Source organism: Scleropages formosus, chromosome 18, assembly GCF_900964775.1.
Source record: "Scleropages formosus chromosome 18, fSclFor1.1, whole genome shotgun sequence".
Taxonomy (NCBI): domain Eukaryota; kingdom Metazoa; phylum Chordata; class Actinopteri; order Osteoglossiformes; family Osteoglossidae; genus Scleropages; species Scleropages formosus.
Window position 1 is genome coordinate 15,657,452 of NC_041823.1, and position 20,235 is coordinate 15,677,686.

General features: G+C 41.4%; 1 protein-coding gene across 2 annotated transcripts; it reads right to left on the reverse strand.

Moving 5' to 3' along the window:
* Positions 1-4,600: 4,600 nt before the first annotated feature.
* On the reverse strand, positions 4,601-19,004 carry LOC108941863 (semaphorin-7A). Of its 2 annotated transcripts, none has more exons than XM_018764752.2 (14): positions 18,660-19,004; positions 16,458-16,597; positions 16,225-16,287; positions 15,822-15,917; positions 15,323-15,428; positions 14,594-14,701; positions 12,542-12,681; positions 12,024-12,193; positions 11,580-11,676; positions 11,018-11,216; positions 10,403-10,518; positions 10,016-10,188; positions 8,813-8,868; positions 4,601-8,168 (listed from the first exon to the last, which is right to left on the reverse strand). In XM_018764752.2, exons 1-14 carry the CDS (start codon positions 18,736-18,738, stop codon positions 7,828-7,830), a joined length of 1,884 nt encoding a protein of 627 aa, XP_018620268.1. In that variant the 5' UTR covers positions 18,739-19,004; the 3' UTR covers positions 4,601-7,827. The 2 variants fall into 2 exon arrangements, with proteins under 2 accessions (XP_018620268.1, XP_018620269.1); XM_018764753.2 differs by lacking the exon at positions 18,660-19,004 and adding an exon at positions 16,837-16,943.
* Positions 19,005-20,235: the final 1,231 nt, after the last annotated feature.

Consider the following 20,235-nt stretch of genomic DNA (forward strand, 5'->3'; position numbering starts at 1 on the left):
GTCTGTGTGTGGCAGGTAGAACTGCTGCCTCACAGCACCTGGACAGTTTGGGTGTCATTGAATCAAGTGTACATACTTCCCATGTGTCTCAGTGGGTTTCCTGCAGTGGGCCTGCTTTCGTCCCACAGTCCAAATACATGTTTCAGGTGATCAGTGGCTCTAAATTGTCCATTGTGTGTGTGTGTGTGTGTGTGTGTGGCTACCCTATGATGGACTGGCATCCTGTCCAGGCTGCACCCTCTTTTACTTTGTGCCCTATGCTCCTGGTATAGACTCTGGACTGCTGCAGCCCTTACTTGGGCAAGTGGTTAAAAAACTGAGAGGGTGAGGACTGGCACAGGTCAGAGCAGAAATATCTCATATAAAGCAGAAATTAGTCAGAGCACCCAGTCAAAATATAAAGCAGACACAGGTACCTACTTGTTGTGCTTGTACACCGCTGACACGGAATACAAGAGATGCACGAGACACTGAGCCTGCTGACTTGTTCTTACTTGTAAATTCGTAATTAGGAAGTTCTTCATGAGACTGCAAAAACACTTCAGAAAATAAGAATAATTACATATAAGCCACCTATTAAAATAAGGTGCTAATTTATTTTCAAATGCCCCTTGATTTTTGGCTGAAAGGGACAGCTAGTACTGTAGTGGTTAGAGCTACTGCCTTTGGACCCAAAGATTGCAGGTTTGATCCCCTCTCCAGCTGTAGTAGCCTTGAGCAAGGTACTTACCCTAAATCACTCCAGTAAAATTACCCAGCTGTATAAATGATTTTAAGAACGTAATAACTGTGACCTTAACATTTTAAGTTGCTTTGGAGATAAGCGTCAGGTAAATGAATGCAAACAATTATATAAAACACTGGGATTTTACCACACATTCATAGCATTTTATTTCTACAAATTACTCTTTATTTCAACAGACTTCAGAACATAATTTAAAAAATATTTATCCTTTTTTTAAAATATTTATCCATTTATTTGTTTTAAATTGAGTTTTTTCGAATATAGACAATAATACTGCATCTTTGTTACCAACAGTAGGGTTTAAACTTGATTTTGACAGTGCCTTTCATTACAATGTGAACCCGTTTTAGAGAAGTCATTTGTATATTGAAAGAAGCAAGATAACTTCATTACGTATCAACTGGAAAATTGCCTTATCATCAGAATCATACAAGGTCTTACTCATCTACACGGCATCTTCCCGAATTCTAAACCATAATATGTAACCCTTCAACAAGACCTTCTGTCCACAGAGTCTCCATTATGTCACAGTTATTGCATAGCGCTTGGCTTCACTGCATATCGGTCTGTGTGTTTATGAAAGACTTCTTGACTCATGCGTGGAGAGGTATGCACCAGGAAGAACCTGGTACAAAGTAACTTTGTTCATTATAGACAAATTCCAGGAAAGTTGCCAAGTAATTCGCTCTACCAGGAACATTACAAAATATTTCCCTTAACATTTCTTTTAATACAATGGATGTACACAGCACATTTTCTCTTCAGGTCTTCTGCACTTTCTTACTCATATGTGAATGTCCTTGTATTGTACATTCCCTGCTCATTTTGACTGAGCACCTGAGAATGACATTAAGTAGCAACTCAACATCTATCTTCCTGTGTTTTATGTATAGTACATTCTGTTCCTTACCTTTATTTGTTTTGAAATGCTATATAGCTAGGGGGGTGCGGTGGCGCAGTGGGTTGGACTGGGTCCTACTTTCTAGCGGGTCTGGGGTTCGCGTCCCTCCTGGGGTGCCTTGTGGTGGACTGGTGTCCCGTCCTGGGTGTGTCCCCTCCCCCTCCAGCCTTACACCCTGTGTTGCCGGGTGGGCTCCGTGACCCTGTATGGGACAAGTGGTTCTGAAAGTGTGTGTGTGTGCTATATAGCTTTACTTCACTCACTCACTTTTTTTTGGCTGGAAACTGGAGGACATGTAGGAAACCCAAGTGAACACGTAGAGAACATGCAAACTCCACTGCAGACTGTGACATGTTCTTTTAGGTAGTTTTATGGAGTACAGGACTATGGGAGAGACTCTTATTGTTCTTTTATTTTCTCATCTTATTTGTTGTACATACAACCTGGTGACTGATAAAAATTCAGGGGGTCATGGAAGTGGATTCAGTCTGGCACGTCTCCCTCCTTCCTTTGTGTTGCCAGGAGCCATACACTCGGGAGCCACAGAGATATAAATAGGAGTGCTTACAACACACTGATCTTAAACCAAACTCTTAAGAGAATGCAAGATTTTGCATGTTTGGTGGGTAATATTTACTGGTTTTTATCTTTTATTGCGCTGTCATACTCTGCATGGCGCACACTCGGATCTTCCTTTTGTTGCACGTCAGCAGCTGCCCAATTTCAGTCTTACTGGGGAGTTTTGGGGCAGGCACATTATGCATTTTTTCTTTTTAAAGTAATGTTAATGAAGAGTTCTTTTTACGCTTCTGTTTCACAAGCACACCTTCAGGAACAGTTTAAGGTAATTAAATTAGGGAAGAGTAGAGAAAAATAGATCTGAAGAAAATACAATTAATATATGCAAACCAACTGGATAATATTTGCATCTTTGAAAATAACCAGAATCGTCATAATCAGACGGTTCACTATTTATGGTGCTATGGAAGAGTACACTGTGGTATTTTTATGGCAGACTAACCACCGCCTCAGTAATATTGCATTTTGTTTAAATGTGGCCTCAGCTAATTAGTTCAAAGGTAGCTGAAAGCCCTCCGGCAAACTTCAGGCTTGAACCTAAATACACAAAGAATTATCATAGAGATTATACCACGGTTTAAGACTTCTGGCTATTGAATGCAGAACAAGGAAGTTACTAATGTATGCATTTCAGATATTTATCCTTTATCTCTTATGCTACGTGAAACGAGTAAATGTGCCTGTTCTGTACAGTGAGTCATAACCTGAATAAACATTCAGGCTCGACAGTCAATAATGGACTGCAGTTTGGTTTAACATAATATGATTTCATTACATAAAAGATTAGTTGACTTGCTGCCTAGGTTGAAAAACTCTGTATTTTCTTTACCAGGAACTTGTACAATGCTGCGCTGCTCTGAATTAGCTGATTTGTCTTATCTAGGAACAAATTATGTAATGACTCTGCTGGCTTGTATGCGTTTGTACACATTAAATAACAGAAAAATCACACCACTTTGATTTTTTGAAGTTTTGCTTCGACCTTCATGTAGCTGTCAGACTTGCAGCTATTGCGGTGTTGCTGCTTGCAACATCGGCCCTAAACAACTTGGTATCTTGAGTCTTTTTTTCTTTGCCACATGCTAACTGCAATAATTGTGTATCTTTGCAAAATTTTCTCAAAGTCTCAAGTGTGAAAATGCAGTACAAATCAACAACAGGTGATATAGTCCAGAGACAGCTTTTCAATAATGTTATTTTTGCATTTTATTTTGAATTTAAGGAATGACAACAAAATAAAATAAAACATGCCAAAATCTTTTTTATCCATCAGATTAATGACAATTACAGTATGTTTACCTTTTATGCTCACATGCTGCAGATTTGATATACCGTGTACAATTTACCAGTATATTTTATTCATGAGAAAAAGGCTTTTCACTATTTTCTTACATTGAAAAGCTAAAATAGATCACCTAAACTAAAATAGTATTTATAAATGCAAGAATTTAAATTAAAGAGCTTGAGTGCTGCCATGAGCAGAAAAACAGCATCAGATGTTGCAATGGTAATGCATTTGGTTTTTCATTGAAAGCACAATCATTTTTACATAACCCAGTTTTTCTTTTATTTTTAATTAGCTGCAGTTTATTGTAACAGAGACAGCCACCGAAGAAAGTTGAAAATCTGTGTTATACCCAAACTCCTTTTTGCTCTTTTTGTGCCTGTCTGCAGTCTTTCACAATGATGTGGTTTGTCATGTTATGCAGTTTTTCTCAATGAATCTTTTTTGAGATCCTGTTATTGAAAAGCATCTTGCCCTAAAGCAAAGAACAAAGTACTTGTATTAAATTCTATTATGAGAGGTGGTAGGAGCAAAATGTGAATGACGACATTATGAAAATGACATGTATTCTAGTAGACTGTATATACAGGATTATTCAAAGCTAAATTAGGCTATGGTACGAATAAAAATTCCATCTGGATTATTTTGTCATTGTATTTCTTTTGGCATTACAATGGCAGCCAGACAAAATTGTGCAATAGTCCCAGGAAGTCTTAAGTATGTGATCAAACAACTTGTCATTTGTCAACTGGTTCAACAGGAGGTGCTGCACGTGACAATGACAGAGCTTTGGGCTTTATGGCAATAAGAGTGCAGATTGTTAGGCATCGTTATTCTTTACATTGAAAGTCCATGTTGCTCCATGCGTGTTTTTCTCATAGTTTAAACACTTGTAAGCCATTGTAATTCTTGGTTAAAAGTGACCCAGTGTTTATTCAGAGCCAGTTTTACTTCTTTCTTTGCAGCATTTATACATCCAGTCTTAGTTTCAAGATAACTGGACATTTAGCTGCACCAGGGATTAGTGTGATCATCATTGTAATCATCATCATCATCCTCCGAACACATCAATTAACGTAGACAACTGTTCTGTTATTGAATACTTTATTCGAGTTAACATATTCAGTCAAACAAATCAGAGATGTCATTGTTTGATTCAGTATACATCCATGTATTTATACTTTTAAAGAAGTTTATTCTGTACAAAAAACAGATGAAAAACACAAGCATGGTTTAGCCAGTTCAGCCTTTGTAACCGTTCTTGCTAAATGTATACCCAAAATAGGCTCCTGTATCCTAATACCGACACTTTTCAGTTGCAGCGTGATGAAAGCCAGGACTCACAAGGATGCTGCAGTTTTGTAGATTGTGAATTTCTACTTTAACAATGTCAGAAATACTTTCTATTGAAGAATTAACATTAATTTAAAGTACATTCTGTCCTTCTGCGAAGTGCAACAGTACAAACCTTAATGCCAAGAGGACAAACGCCAAAATAAAAAAATGTTGTAAATTGTTTTTCAAGCTAGACCTTGAACACAACTGTGTGGCTGCGAAAAAAAAGCTTTAATGAATATTACACTACATTACATTTTTACTCAAAGACACCCAGCTGTAAACACTCACAGAACAATGTAAAAATATTCCTTTCATGTCATACAGTCATACAGACCTTTACCTTGTCAGATGGGCCCAGCTGTCAATGTGGTTTTAATCATTTTAAAGTAAAGTATTAATTTTGTGTCAAGAAAAGCAAGTGCATCATGACCAAGGCAAGACAAGCTCCAGCACAGGGCTAGTGGACCATTCTCTTTTTTGTGCATGTTAATCATCAGCCTAATGCGTCCGTCATTTAAGTAAGGCAAACAACACAGAACCCACATTGTTAAGACTACAAAAGACTGCTGTCAAATCTTTTTAAAAATGCTGTTGTGAGTTTATGAAACATCTCACTGCAAATATCAAGAACTCCAAAATACAACATTTAACCAATAAATAAGTATAGATTGCTGTTATATAGTATTTATAATGCTTATATTCCTTAGATTTTGCATGCATAATTTCCTTCACCTGTTGGGGCTGTGGTTCCAGATTTATAGAGTGCCTAGAAGGTTGGTTTGCAAAACAGTAAGTTAAAGCATAACAAAGCTACCTCCCAGAAATAATTTATTCGCTTAGTTTCACTTCCTTCATGTAACAATAAATTACCCCCTCATTTTTTTTACGTTTTACGTTTTGTAAAAACTACAGAATGATGCAAGTGAGCCCTGTAACACTGTATACAAATTTGCCTTACAAATCATATTCTATTGAAATACAAAAAAAACTTCTGACACTAGAGTAGGACAGAATAAAGTGGTAATAGGGTGTGAAGAGATGGAATGTGTGGAGGAGATAGATGGAAAAGAGAGGCACTAAGCACAAAATGTACAGAAAGTAAATACGTAGGATACCCTGTGATTCAGTGGAGTTCTGTCCAGGGTGTAAACACCCCTCAGTGATTCTGTGATATGCTTCAGACCCTGGCGACCCTTACCAGGACAAGTGGTTAATGAAAACAGATGGATGGAAAATTGAGGAGCTGTACAACACCCGCTTTGGCACTGAAATGCTATAATCTGTCCAGGAATGTCACACCAAGAGAATCTGAAAGCTGTGTTATTAAACATTACGTACAAAGAGCCCGGGCCACTGACGGTTATTTGTAAAAATAAATAGATGCACAGTAATAGCTTTGTTCAATAAGTGAATGGCATCTGGGCCCAAATAAAACTTGGGAATCAAAACAAATGAAGCAACCACTCTTGCTTTCAACAGTAGCATTCATAAATTTAAATGTGTTGCACTGAAGACTTTTCCTCTCTCGACCGTCTGCTGCCTTTGATATACTAAGAGTATAAACTGAAACACACAGTGCATTTATTTCTGTGTATTTATCAACTTTAAGGAATGAATATTTTAGTCATTTTATTATGCACTGATTTCCGTTCTGCATACAACCAGCTCTATGGGTGAAATAAAATTCGGTAGACATTGCATGATTTCAAAAACACTGCCACGATATAAACCTAAAGCTCAGACATATTGGTTGTCATGGTACACATCAGCGTTTGGCCAGTAGTAAGACTATGTTAGCTCCACAGAACGGCATGTCACTGTACACAGCAAATACAAAAGGCACATCTATATGTTATGTACATATGTAAGCCAGTGGGCTCCCACTAACATTCTTCTCTCATTTCCTGTACGATACAGGAATTGCAGCTGCATGAAAATATTTAACAGGAAGATGCGAAGGCTGTCCCCCCCCACCCCCCACTGTCTTATCTCCATGGCCTCAAACTGGGACTTGAGCCCAGAATTCACATCAGTCCCAGTGCAGTGTGCAAAGATAAGCTGACTGTACAGATTTAACAATTCTTACTTATAATGCATTTTGTGCTTGGTGGATATGGCACACATGAAGTTAAGCTTTAATATTTCTTTGAAAAAGAAGGCTCTTCATAGAAAGCATACAGTATAACTGAGATAGAACAAGATGTTTTTGATGTGTAGCAGTATTTCAGCCGTTAATACTCACATAATAGCAGAGTCAACTTTAGAATCTGAATTTGTAGAAAAACAAAGAAAATGCAGCCAGGAACTCCAAACCAGTCTAATACTGGTTGATTTAAGTCTACATGGTTGGGTTCACAAAGCACTCCTTACAGTTGGAATCTGATGCCAAGTTCTTAGAATGCTCCACATGGTATATTTTGTATATGTATGTTGATAGATACAGATAATATTTATATATGACACATATATAACTTAAAATTAGCCAATTCACAAAATAGTTTCTGTATAATTTTGACTCACAGTTAACAGAGAACTGGAAGGGTATGAAATTTCAAAATACTGCACTCATCTGCAACTATGTATATTACTGATGTTTTTCTCATAAATAACTGTTCAAATAAAACATAGAATGGCTTCACATATCAGCTGTACCACTGCAGCTGCTCCAGACTCGGAGTTGTTTGCAGCTTACGATAAACCTCTCTTTTTTGTCTTTATCATAGGCTGTTTATGACTGAAAAAGATACTTCTGAGACGGACGTCTATTAAGGCAATTCAATCAACCTAATTACTCTTGAGGAAGTCGCTACTAGCACGGTATTAAAACTCTGGAAATCTCTGGGTTGAAGAAATTGAGGTATTTTTGTCCCCTGGCACGTTTTTCACAGCTGTGGTGAAGTGCTCTGTGACCTAGACTTAGGCATCATGACTCTTTTGGTGGCATGTATTTTTTTAAGCGGGTTAGAAGGGATAACACATCTAGAGGAGCCAGAGCGTGGCAGCAGCCAGCAGAAGGGATGGGCCAAGTGTGGAAGCCAAGGAGGCTGAGAGGGGCCCACCGTTGAACACCAGCCGGAAGGAGACCACTTCCTCCTTATGGTCATTTTCGATAGACATGCAGCGGAAGACGCCCTCCTTTAAAGGCAGCTCTGGAGTGGTAGCCAGCACACAGAAGTCATCCAGTATGGAGCAGGAGTAGCGCTTGATGCATTTGTCTTTCTCCCAGCGGTAGGTGGCGTGATAGGAGCGGACAGGGCAGGGCAGCAGGACGAGCCCATCTGGCTCCACCAGCACCTCTTTTGGAGTAGTGCTCTTTCGGGCTGCGGGTGGAGTCCGGACAAAGATTGCAGCCCTTTGCAGTTACACATTCACAGCGCCGTCATATATCAGCATGTTCTTCATTTGTTTAAACTTAGTATGCACAAATAAAATTAAATGAATCCGGAATGACTAATCTAGAATTACTACACAGTGATGGGGTTTAACACCTTGGCAAAATATAACCTCTAACATACATATGCGGACCATGCTGCTCCGAACAACCCCTTTCATATTTATTGTGCACATCTTACTCTTAACCCCTAAACTGTTTAACTGTCATCCCTGTCTACAGTATCCAGCAAAATTACATCTCAAACTGTACAATGGATAATTAAAAACTGAGTTAATATTAAGTTGCCAGTTTGTTATGTGTTAATGTTAGAATGGGTTCTTTCTTATTGATAACAGAGCTATGCAACCCATGGCACAAAAATAAAAGCTAGTGCTGGAAACTTGGAAGTGAGTGTTAACGCTGTTAAAATAAATCCGGAGTGGAAGTGTGGGAATGAAACCAAAGTACAATTTCTCAAGAATGTGGAGCAGTAGCTGTGGGAAGGGATTTTTCCTTTCCCCTCTTGGGTGTTTTCCAGAACTAAATAAAATGCGTCAAAGAGAGAGAGAAGAGGAAGTCACACTGGCCTACCTGCGGCCTCTCCACACACAGAGGAGTTAGACTGGTCGAGACTCTGGATTATCGTGCTGCAGCAGCAAGGAAACAAAACATGACAACAAAAACAGAATGGGATATTGATCACCATTATCAACCTGTGTCTGATCACCATTATAATGAAATGTGCTAGAAAGTTGGATAAAATCAAAGCAACATTTTAAATTCACAAATACTTTGACTGCTTTCCTTTCACATTCTACCTTTTGTTTAGGTAACTTCCCATAAATGGTAAAACTTCATTATTTGAGGTAACGTATACATGTGCTTAGCATTTTGAAAGAATGTTACTGCTATAAAAGGGGGTGCGGTGGCACAGTGGGTTGGACCACAGTCCTGCTCTGCGGTGGGTCTGGGGTTTGAGTTCCGCTTGGGGTGCCTTGCGACGGACTGGCGTCCCGTCCTGGGTGTGTCCCCTCCCTTTACGACCTGTGTTGCCGGGTTAGGCTACGGTTCCCCGTGACCCCGTATGGGACGAGTGGTTCTGAAAGTGTGTGTGTGTGTGTGTTACTGCTATACTCTGGCAGTAAGCCTACTAAAAGCTGGTTTATACTTGAAGCACAACATTTTTGTGCAAAGGCAAATAATGTCACATCATACAGAAAAAATTTCTCACTACTACTGCTTTTGCTCTTTTCCCCAGCTCACTGGCTGTGCGCATTGCACTCGACAGCTCTATCTTTATTTTCTGCTTAGTATTGTATTTTCCAACCATTTTCATTAACCACTTACTTGGCTTTCGTTGGGGTCATGGAAAGCATTGCATTAGTTATGGTTATTCTGTGAGGATGCTTATTAAACAGTTCAGTTCTTAATGTAATTCCTCTGACTGTGTCATAAAAGTTCTTACAAAAAAATGTTAAATATGCACAAGTGAAAAACTGATATTATATGATGCCGCTGTACTGAACAGGTAATCAAGCTATGAAGACATTTGATATGTGACGTCAAAAATGCTGTAGCTTTATACAGTCACAAATTCTTCCTTCCTGCAGCTCTTAATCCAGTGTGTGTTGGCATGAAAAATAATGCCATTTTCTGCAGGGCTACACAGTCACTGCATGTGAAGCATAAATCATTCAGCTAGGTAGAAAGGCAGTAACACACAGGTCCACTCTAATAATATTTTTCGTGATGTTGTGCAATCTTAGCTGATCCGTAAAAATGATTATTTCATACCCAGTGCTGATATTGTATCCCGGAGGAATGGCAGTACATCTCTTCTTGCTTGCCTCCCACCCACAGTAGGGGTCACGTGAGAGGATACATTCCCTGCAAGTGTCACCATATCGACTGCAGTCAGCCAGTGGGAGGCGCTGAACCTCCATAGCTGTTCCTACGTACAGGTAGCCCTAAATAGGAATGGAAATCAGTAAAGACATTACTTGAAGTGAGCCTGCTGTGTGGAATATGCATTGAAATACATAACATACACAGAAGGTACTTAAAATGTCTGTTATAACTTCAAGTGGTGCAAGAGTTAGCAAAGGACTCAAGGCAGGAAGACATGTCTGGCCATTGTAAATTGGTGGTAGTTTGTTGGCAGGCTGGTGGGTGGTGTTTTACCTCCTGGGAGTCAATAGTCATGGCAGTAACGGGACCCTCATTGTGGAACAGAGAATACTGGGAAATGATGAAGGCTTCTTCAATTGTGTGCAGGACTTTAAGGACCTTACCATTTTCTGTGGAGGATTGGGGATAAGTTCACCACCGACAAAGAAAAGTACAATACAAAAATCTAGACCATTATTGTCTGATATGCTGATTCAGTATAGAACAATAAAACAGCTTGACTTGCAAATGCATACACACAAGAACTTAATAAATGTTAACACGGCATCTGTAGAGAAAAAAAAATATTTCTGTGTTTTAAGCTACAATTAACCATTAAATTTTAGCTCAAAAATACAGAAGTTTTTGAAAAATAAAAGGAAGATTTCCTTTTTAGTTGAGTAATTGGCTGTTCTTCAATAGCAGTCACTTGAGCCAACAAAAACAAAATTGCTCCAAGTCTTTGGATGACACTTTACGAAATGAAAGTAGTGGGATTTATTTTTAGTCAATTTCTTCTGCTCTGAAACCATGTTTACAGCTCAGCTTCCAACATCTCTTTCTTTACTTCCTTCGTTGTAAATCTTTACATTTTCTCATGTCTCTTTGAAAACTATCCAGTTCTCTCACCTGTTCCCAGGTACAATACACTGTAGTGCTCATCATTGACTGCCAGCACCGTGTCAGCTGCAACTTGGGTGAACCGGTCATCGGTGGGCAAGTTCAGGGGTACTCCCCCAACAGGCCTCATCACCTTCTCTATTTCTGGATAATCCTTTATCACATCCAGGTCTCTGGAACTTAGCGGTGTCACCGTCTTGGGAATACACTATGAGTGCAAAAAACAATGCGTAAACCATGGTAAAGCATGGAAGAAAGCCCTCTGGAACACACAGTAATTTCTAATGATAAAGAGTTTGGTTTGATCAAAGCTTAAACCTCATTAATAGGCTGTAATCATACAAAGGATCCCTGCCTCAAGTCCCACGTTTCTGGGATAGGCTCTTGTCCACAGTGACCCTGCACTGGAAAAGTGGTTACCGGTAATGAGTGAGTGAGCGAATGAATATAGATGATGGAGTGCTGGATAATATTGGATATTTGCAGCTATTTCTGACTGCATGGTACCAATTTTGTCTCACTGTGTTGCACACAGCCACTACAAGCTTTCCCATGATGACGTGCAAGTTACCGTTCTTGGGCGAGCCACTGTGGTACCCTTCAGTTTGGAAGTGGAGAAGTCTTGGTCAATCTCCTCAATGGAGTAAGCACACACCACTGTGGTATTCCTGTGGGAAAATAATAATAATAGTTACAAAAACGATGAATCTATTTTGTGCAAAAGAATTTCATGCAGAGCCATATTCAAGCTTTGCCAGTAAAACATTGATATAATTACAATTCATTAGTAACATTAACCTGATTTGAATAACTTAAAATCTGTATTACATTATTAAACAAACTTTGGTGTCTTTTGCCCACTCAAAATTAACTTCCATACTACACAAATTTTGTAGACATGCTACCGAACTACCCTGATAAGTTTCTAGTTCAAGTGTAACTTCCCAAATTCCCATCCCTGGGTAAGTACCTGAACCCTAAGCAGTGACCCCTTCAGATAGTGGAATAGACTCACCAAGCATTGGAGAAAAGTCCATAGATCACGCCAGTTCTGTTTTCATGGGCGGTCAACACAAACGCTTGCTGGATGTAGTTGTACTGTTGTGAAGAGTTGAGAAGCCCACACATGACCCGTGCCTTCAGGAAGGTGGTCCAGGTATCAGTTTTAGTGGTTCCCTCATCCACCTTTAGAAAAATGCCAACAGCCTGTTATTTGGCTCTAATGCCTCATGGTTATTAGCTCAAACGCTCATGTATTATACATCAAGGTGTACTGAGATTTGGGAAGGTGCAAATTCATTCCACCTTCAGAAACACCAGTACACTGTGTAACATTGTGTAAAGATAACAGTCCTTACATCTTCACAAGATGTGTTGGTTGACCATTTTTCTTATGTAAATTATGCTGGCTTTTGATGATGATAATTTCATAGCTAATCCCTTTTTAAGATATGGATTAAGAGAGAATATATAGCAGATGGCAACACTTTTCTTCCTGAATTGTAATATCATCAGAAACAGCAGTGAATGTACCAAGCAAATGCGTCCAACGCGAGCCTTGTAGGGCTCCTCATCCACATCAGCTGTCCTGTTATGCTCACTGAAGAAAAAGTAGATCTCTTCCTTGTGCTTCTGGGACTCTGGGATAACTGCTGCCCCGGCAAACTGGGTATCTGGGGAGGTGGGGGGGGGGGGGGGGGGTGTCAAACAAGGCCAGAGATTATTGTGTTTAAGCCATGTATTTGGTTGGAAAGCTCTGAGTAGTTCGACAGCTGGGTTCTCACAAAAATTTACATGCAGGAAGCAGTTCTAGTGTTTCACTGCTGTAAATGTCACAAAAATAAAAAAGTTTCACACATCACTAATATAATTACTCCTCACATGGACAGAAACAGGAGATAGATAGATAGATAGATAGATAGATAGATAGATAGATAGATAGATAGATAGATAGATAGAAGCCTCTTCTTCATACCTGCTTTGAAATGCTTTTTACCAAACCTGCCTTCACATTACTTTTAGTTCTCTGTTCTTTAATCCACTGTCAGCCTGCATAAATACCAGCTCCACCTTTAAATACACCCATCCCTCACTTAACAGAGTGAATTTGTTCCATGAAATCACATAAATGGTCTTTTATGGGTGACAATGACAACACCAACATATTTCATATTCCTAACAAAAAGTAATATTCCTACCTTGCCTTTTAACATTATTTTATTCCTTTGATTACTGTAAATAACCACTTGTCTAGTGGAAGATGGTGGTCCCAAGTCTACCTCACAAGCGCAGGGGATGAGACACTGTACAACTCAATGGACAGATACATTTTGATACTCTGGCTCACAAATGTTTATGATGTAAAGAAATGAAGTTCCAAAGAAAGCGGTCTATGTCACTCTACAAAGCACAGGGACACTATGCTGTCAGAGGTGTTATGTAGTGTTACTAATAAATGTTTGACACAATACGATCTTCATTTATGAGATTAAGGCTTTATTTATGCTACCATAAGGGTATTCATGGTATTAAAACTGCTTACATAACTGTGGCACACATGCCCATGGCTGTCTGTGTGTGGGTGTGAAACTAAGAGCGAGAAGGGACAGTGTGCTCATCATGCTTTATTTAAACCAATAGGAGGGCATGTGACCCTGAGAATGAGACCATGGTGCACATCTCTGTCAGGAAAAACTCAGTTCCCAGATCTTTCCTAAATCAAGTTCCTCAGGGTTATCCCACCCCACTCACCGTTCCTGCAAATAGCAGGAATAAAATACAAGTTTCCTAGACACCTTCAGTTTCTCCTCACTTTTGCTCCTTGAAAAAAACACACATTGTTCAAATAATTTCAGTAATGGTTTAAGTTAATAGTTAACGAGGTTCCAGTTGAGGATTGAATCTTCTAGCTGTAGTATCTTGGTCAAGGCACATATCCTGAATTGCTCCAGTAAAAATTACCCAGCTTTATAAATGGGTAAATATCATTGTAAGTACCTTAACACTTACAAGTCACTTGAAGAATCAGCTAAATATTGTAATAATAATAATAATAATAATCATAATAATGATGATGATGATGAATCTGTTGTTTCTGTTGTGATATTAGATTAGCTGTAACCTGTGGTTGTGATTGGCTGAATTTGTCACAAGAGATGCTTTACACTAAGAATAACTGAGTTTCTGTACATAGATAAATGTATCCCCACATGGTTCATTGATTCAACATTGTGCTCAATAGTTTTCTTAAATGTTCCCATATTTACTTTGTTGCTGTTGTGCCGAACGACCGCACTGAACCGAAAACCAGGGATGGAGTTGTGCTGATGGGACACCCCTTATGTGTGACTGTTCTGTCTGCTGCATCTTTGTCAAAATAGTGCAAGGCACATTTTTTGAAGTAGTGACTGCATAATGGGAAAAAAAATGTTGCTATAGTGAAGTCTACTAGTTCATTGTATGACAAAGGGTAATATGTCCACAAGCCATTTTAGTGATATTTCATTGTAAAGAACCCTATCATGTGACGGATGATACTGTCCATTGTCATTCTTCACTAACCCAGTATTGCATGGACTTACTCACTTTGCAACCATTTTCTGTCAGATTTCAGTAACTTGCGGGAGCCAAAGGTGCGGCGGATGGAACCTGCTTGACCTCCAGCTGCTGACAGTGCAGAGTACAGGTTTCCATCTGTGAGAGAAAAGCCCTTGGTAGGTGATTCCCTTAGTAATGGTGAATTGGTGCCCAAAAGTCCTAGTTTCGTACTCATTATTTCAACTGCAAAAACAGAACTGACTTGGGTCTCAATGATAAATGTAAAAACACTCCAGCTGCTAATACACATTGGCAGGAATGATGGGGAGCAAAATTTATCCCCCCAATATTCAACACAGCTCACCGAAGACGCACTTGTCCTGGAAGATCACAATTTGGCTTTAGTGTATTTCCAGTGACACATAGCGTTCGAAAGGGGTAATGAACTCTACTTGTTCTCTGGTGACATCTACAGCATAATTTTTTAAAAAAAAAAATACTTGCAACATCTTAAAAATTCTGTGATGCCCAGGATCTAAGTTTACAGCTCCTTCCAGCTGTACCGCATTAAACGATTATCACATTATCAGTTTCAGAAATTCCTTTGCATTGTGTTTGTGCTGCTGTGGAACAAGAGGACTTCCCTCAAAGTTCTCTGAGATTTGGCTCCAACTGTTTGGGAGCAGCAGGGTTCACAAGGAGAAGCTCAGATGTAGGTTGAAGGGAACTGGATATTTGTATTTTTTAGATATTGTGCTGATTTTACACTCTACGTACCTACTGACAAGCTGAAAGACCTCTGGGAAGGGTTGGGAGGGGAGATATCAGATGGGGATATCTTCATGTCACTGCCTGTAATGTTAGTCAGTACTGTATTGTTCACCTGGAGACAGAAAATAACTTTGTCCATAAATACAGCTTTGCACTGAAATCACACACACACACTATCTGAAACCACTTGTCCCATGCAAGGTCATGGGGAGCCAGAGCCTAACCCAACAACACAGGGCGTAAGGTCGGAGGGGGAGGGGACACAGCCAGGACAGGATGCCAGTCCATCACAAGGCACCTCAAGCAGGACTTGAACTCCAGACCCACCAGAGAGCAGGACCCGGTCAAACCCACTGCACCACTGCACCACCGGTGTCCCCCCCCCCCCCCAAAATTAACATGAAGCCCTTCTCATTTATTCAGAAAGAGTGAATAGTTTAGTGTTTTGGTTCAATGTTGAAAAATAATAGTAATAATAATCTATTGAAGATGTGTGAGAGCTCACCAGAAGCCAGCATTTTGGGCTGCCTGCATTGGTGCCACACACCAAAAGGCTGTCATTGACTCTCTGAATAACAGTGATGTAATTGGCACATTCCACCTGGGGGAAAACAGATATCAACACATCACATAATTTAGCGTTGAAGTGTAGTCGCCCACACTTTGGCACAATACAGTAGACCTGATATGCACTCCATCGATTCTTTGTTGAATACACACACCTCTGAATGCATATGTTCAGTATACAACTGCAGATTCTGGTCTGATGCAAAAATCTAGAGTTCCCTTTATCCATTCCTTACATGTGTTTGTTCATATTAATGCAAAAATGACTGACGGAGCTGTCTCCTGACCTGCCTCAGTGCAGCAAAAGCACAATGACCAGTACAGCATCTTACTTCACCCACCTCTGGCAAATCCGACCTTCTGGAGCAAGCTTGTTTCACATTCTCATCCACAGTGACTGGAATCTGAAAACAGAATAGAACAAGAGCAATGTAAAGGCGTTTCAGCAAAACTTCTCAGGGCACGTGAACATGCACTGCACTGGTGGGGAAATGTGTGTGACGACAGGTGATATGGTCACACCAGGCACTCAGAGGGACAGTATCATCTACGTGGCAGGCTGCTCATCACCTACCTGGGTGTTCTTCACTTCTTTGTCACTAAATGCCAGCAGGTAGATTACAGCCTGGCCACCCACATAGAGGATGTGGCTTCCAGCTTGGTGGTACACTGTCGTGTAGTTCTCTGGTTTCATGAAGTGAAACCCGGGGGGATCTAGAAGGCAAGCGCAAGCGAATTATGGCACACAGGCAGGCGGGCAAATTAGACAGATAGATAGATAGATAGATAGATAGATAAATAGATAGATAGATAGATGGATGGATGGATGGATGGATGGACGGACGGACGATGGATGGATGGATGATAGATAGATAGATAGATAGATAGATAGATAGATAGATAGATAGATAGATAATTGTGTGATGCGTGTTTTAGATCTCGCAGCAATGCACCATGACATGATCCTTCTGCCACAAGTGGATGCAAATGCTCCGACAAACCGAACTCCAATGCGACAGGCTACCATGACAAATAAGATGCCTGTTGCATTCTGTTTCTCGGATAAAAACGCTCTCTCTCTCTCTCTCTCTCTCTCTCTCTCTCTCTCTCTCTCTCTCTCTCTCTCTCTCTGTCGTCCATTATAGATCCTGCAGACGTGAATGAATCTTGCCTGAATTCCAGAAATTTCCACTGTCGGCTGTCCGTGGTGCTTAAAGCGGCACCACCCGCTCATGGGAGCGACAAAACAGGACAGCGAAACAGCTTTTGTTCCAACCGCGTATCACTACCACAGTTCGTCCTTTCACATAATACATACATCGCCCTTTTCAGTAACTTAAAACTAGTAGGCTAACAGCAACACTATTATCGTGTTTCATATAAGTAAAATATACACTTAGCCGTTTGTATTAGAGAATGTTACGGGTACTTTTGACAAAACTTGATGCCAATACACACAGGTTTCTGTAACTGTGTATTCCTGGACACTTATGTAATGAATTTCGGAGTGCAAAAATGTGAAGATCGAGCCGGGCTCTTGTGGGAGTGAAGTGACTTGTTAAGATGCCCGGATGTGCATTCGATCCTTTCCTGTGATTAGACTGGGGCGCACGGAATGTTCCAGCACCCGACCCTCCGAGGCGCTGCGTTAGTATGGGGGCTGTGTTTACCGGTTGCTTTCGTTTCGAGGTCAGTGCTGACGGAGCTCCGCCACAACTGCGAGCCGGCGCGCCGCTACCGCAGTCCCGTGTCGGGCACCACCTGCATTGCGGTCGTGCGGCGGGAGCCAATTACGCACACTGCGGGGAAGCACGTTCTGGCCCGAATCCCTCCGCGTGCATTCACGCACACGCGTTCGTTTTATTTGAGAAGGGAACGCTGCGCAAATGTATATTTCAGTGGTGGGGGCGCGCGCTAAGTGCTGCGCTACGCGCTGACTGCTCAGCCCCGACTGAAATGTCAGCATCGATTCATCATCACGTCCTTCGCGCAGTTCTTCTTTAGCGCGTTTCCGAGAGCAGCGCTTCCTAAATATCGCAGCATGTTATACAGCCCGAATGTTCCACCCCGTTGCTTGTCTCCCTGTAAAAATCGGATCTGTTAAATGCGGGAAGCGCGTGAGCGTGGCGGGAGGGGGGGGATGTATTGCGTTTGGGTGTCACTGTTTTGCAGTTCTCACACGCACGTGGCGCGCTATGGCTCTAAAGTCTAGGTGTTAGCAACGTGATTTCGCATTCATCGTGGGTTCGCCGTCCACAGCACTTCCACATGTCGGTGGAAAAGTCATGCACAGCTCTCACGTTTCAAATTCAAGACACAGTTTTATTATTATTGCCCTGCCGCGTATTGAGCACGCTTCTTGCGCTCACCTTCCTGCTGCTGTCGTCACAGCAGTAATAAACATGTGTGACACACACGTCACAACCCCACGATCCGAGGGAGCTTTAGTTAACTTTTAATTCTTTACCAAAACGTAGTACATTTTCATGTTTTTTTTGACGATTACATGTTCATAAGGTTTGGAAAAGAGAGGCAAACAGCGTACTTTAATACCATTCGTTCCTCCAGCCAAGCATTTGACATATGTCACTTACCGCATGATCTGTATTCACACTTGCTGTCAATGTGTGAATGATCATGCAAGCATAATGATAAGGCAGGCTCGTGTTGACAGAGGCACGTAAGTAAGGAGTCATTCGAGACATCAGCTCGAATGTGAATGCGTGACTCAACGCTAAACGCCGCGTGCAGGATGACAGCGTGAGGGCACACCTACCGTGCACGGTGAATTTGAGCCTCGGAGACTTCCCGGCGAAGACCACGGGAAACAGCCACAGTAATATTATACAATTCATGCTGTTTTCACTTTTTGTGTACTAGGATTAGGAAAATTCTGACAGTAAGCGCTCCTCTTCGGATCCCGTGCCCTAAAAATCCGTGTCGCGATCCGCTGCTGGTAGCCTAATAAAACCGCCGCAGTCACAGTCCGTCATCTGTTACCCACAGCATCGGCAGCTTTCCGAACGGTTCACATCGGAAAACTGGGGGTTGCAGGCTCCACCTCAAATACAAGAAAGAAATGTGTGTGTGTGTGTGTGTCTTGTCTGTGTGTATGTGTGCATCCCTGCGTGTGTGTGTGTGCGCGCGCGCGCCCGCCCGCCCGCGTCCCCGCATCCCCGCATCCCGGCCAGCGCGCATTTGCTTGCGTGCGTTTCTTCAGATGGATGCGTGCGCTGAAGGCCCAGTTCGGGTTTGCTGAATTGATGAACCGCCTTTCTTCTGTCATAAACTCCAGTTCTTTTATTATAAGAGACACGTGCGACTTCACAAAAAAAATGTTTAATCGACAGAGCAGGAATATTTGGTACATATTTATTATTGGTCAGAAATGATCTCTAGAAAATCGTTTGCATGTCAAAGCGTGAGTGTCAAGGATCGCTGTGAACATTTCTCGGCGTGTTTTACCGCAGTAAACCTTAACTAAGGCTACATGACGGCGATGTGTGTTCTGAGTGCTGTAGCAGTGTAGTCCTCATAGCCAATGTCCACTTCACATGAGCAAAGGGGACTGGATATCCGTCGATTCAATAGTTGCAAACTTCTGCTTTTTGCATTAAGACACATTGAAGTCTTTTCATGTTCAACAGGGATCGATGAAATTGGTACAATTTAAAAAAAAAAAGAATTCATTCAAAGAAGGGATTTTGTTATAAACCTCACGTGACATGTTGTAAATCTGAGACATACTGGAGCTGAAGAGCGAGCGAACCGATCACTGCGTGCGGGCTTCGATCTCCGATCTCAAGGGGGGAGGCGCCGATTCAGCTCAGTCACCGCGTGTCGATACGGTACCCGTGTGGACGGGGTTTCGGTACGAGGAGAACATAGCAGGACGCTTCTGCGCTCTGCACCTCGTTGCTCCTCGTGGCTTCACACGACAGAGAATTATGCCGAACGCTTTGCTTATAAACGTGAACTCAACAGCACCAACATATTTAATAAATTCGTTAAATATTCCCCCCTCCCCCCACCCCCATGACGTATGACCGAACTGTGAGTATATCGCACCACCCAGTGTCCAGAACCGGAACGATCCACGGAAGGAGCGACCAGGATCTCTTCATTTACAGATATAGATATAAACGTTTCAAAGCGATAATAGTTCGAATGAATGTTATTAATTGATACACGTAAAAAGAGCAGTGCGACAGAGTACAAATACTACATTTTGGAGTGTTGCCGGGCGGTTCTCCGGGGCATTGGTGCTCGTAGGAGCCGGCGTGGACCTCCGGGAAGAAGCTGGAGATTTAGCGCTGTGGAGATGCGGAGTCGGGAGCGCAGGAGCTCTCGGT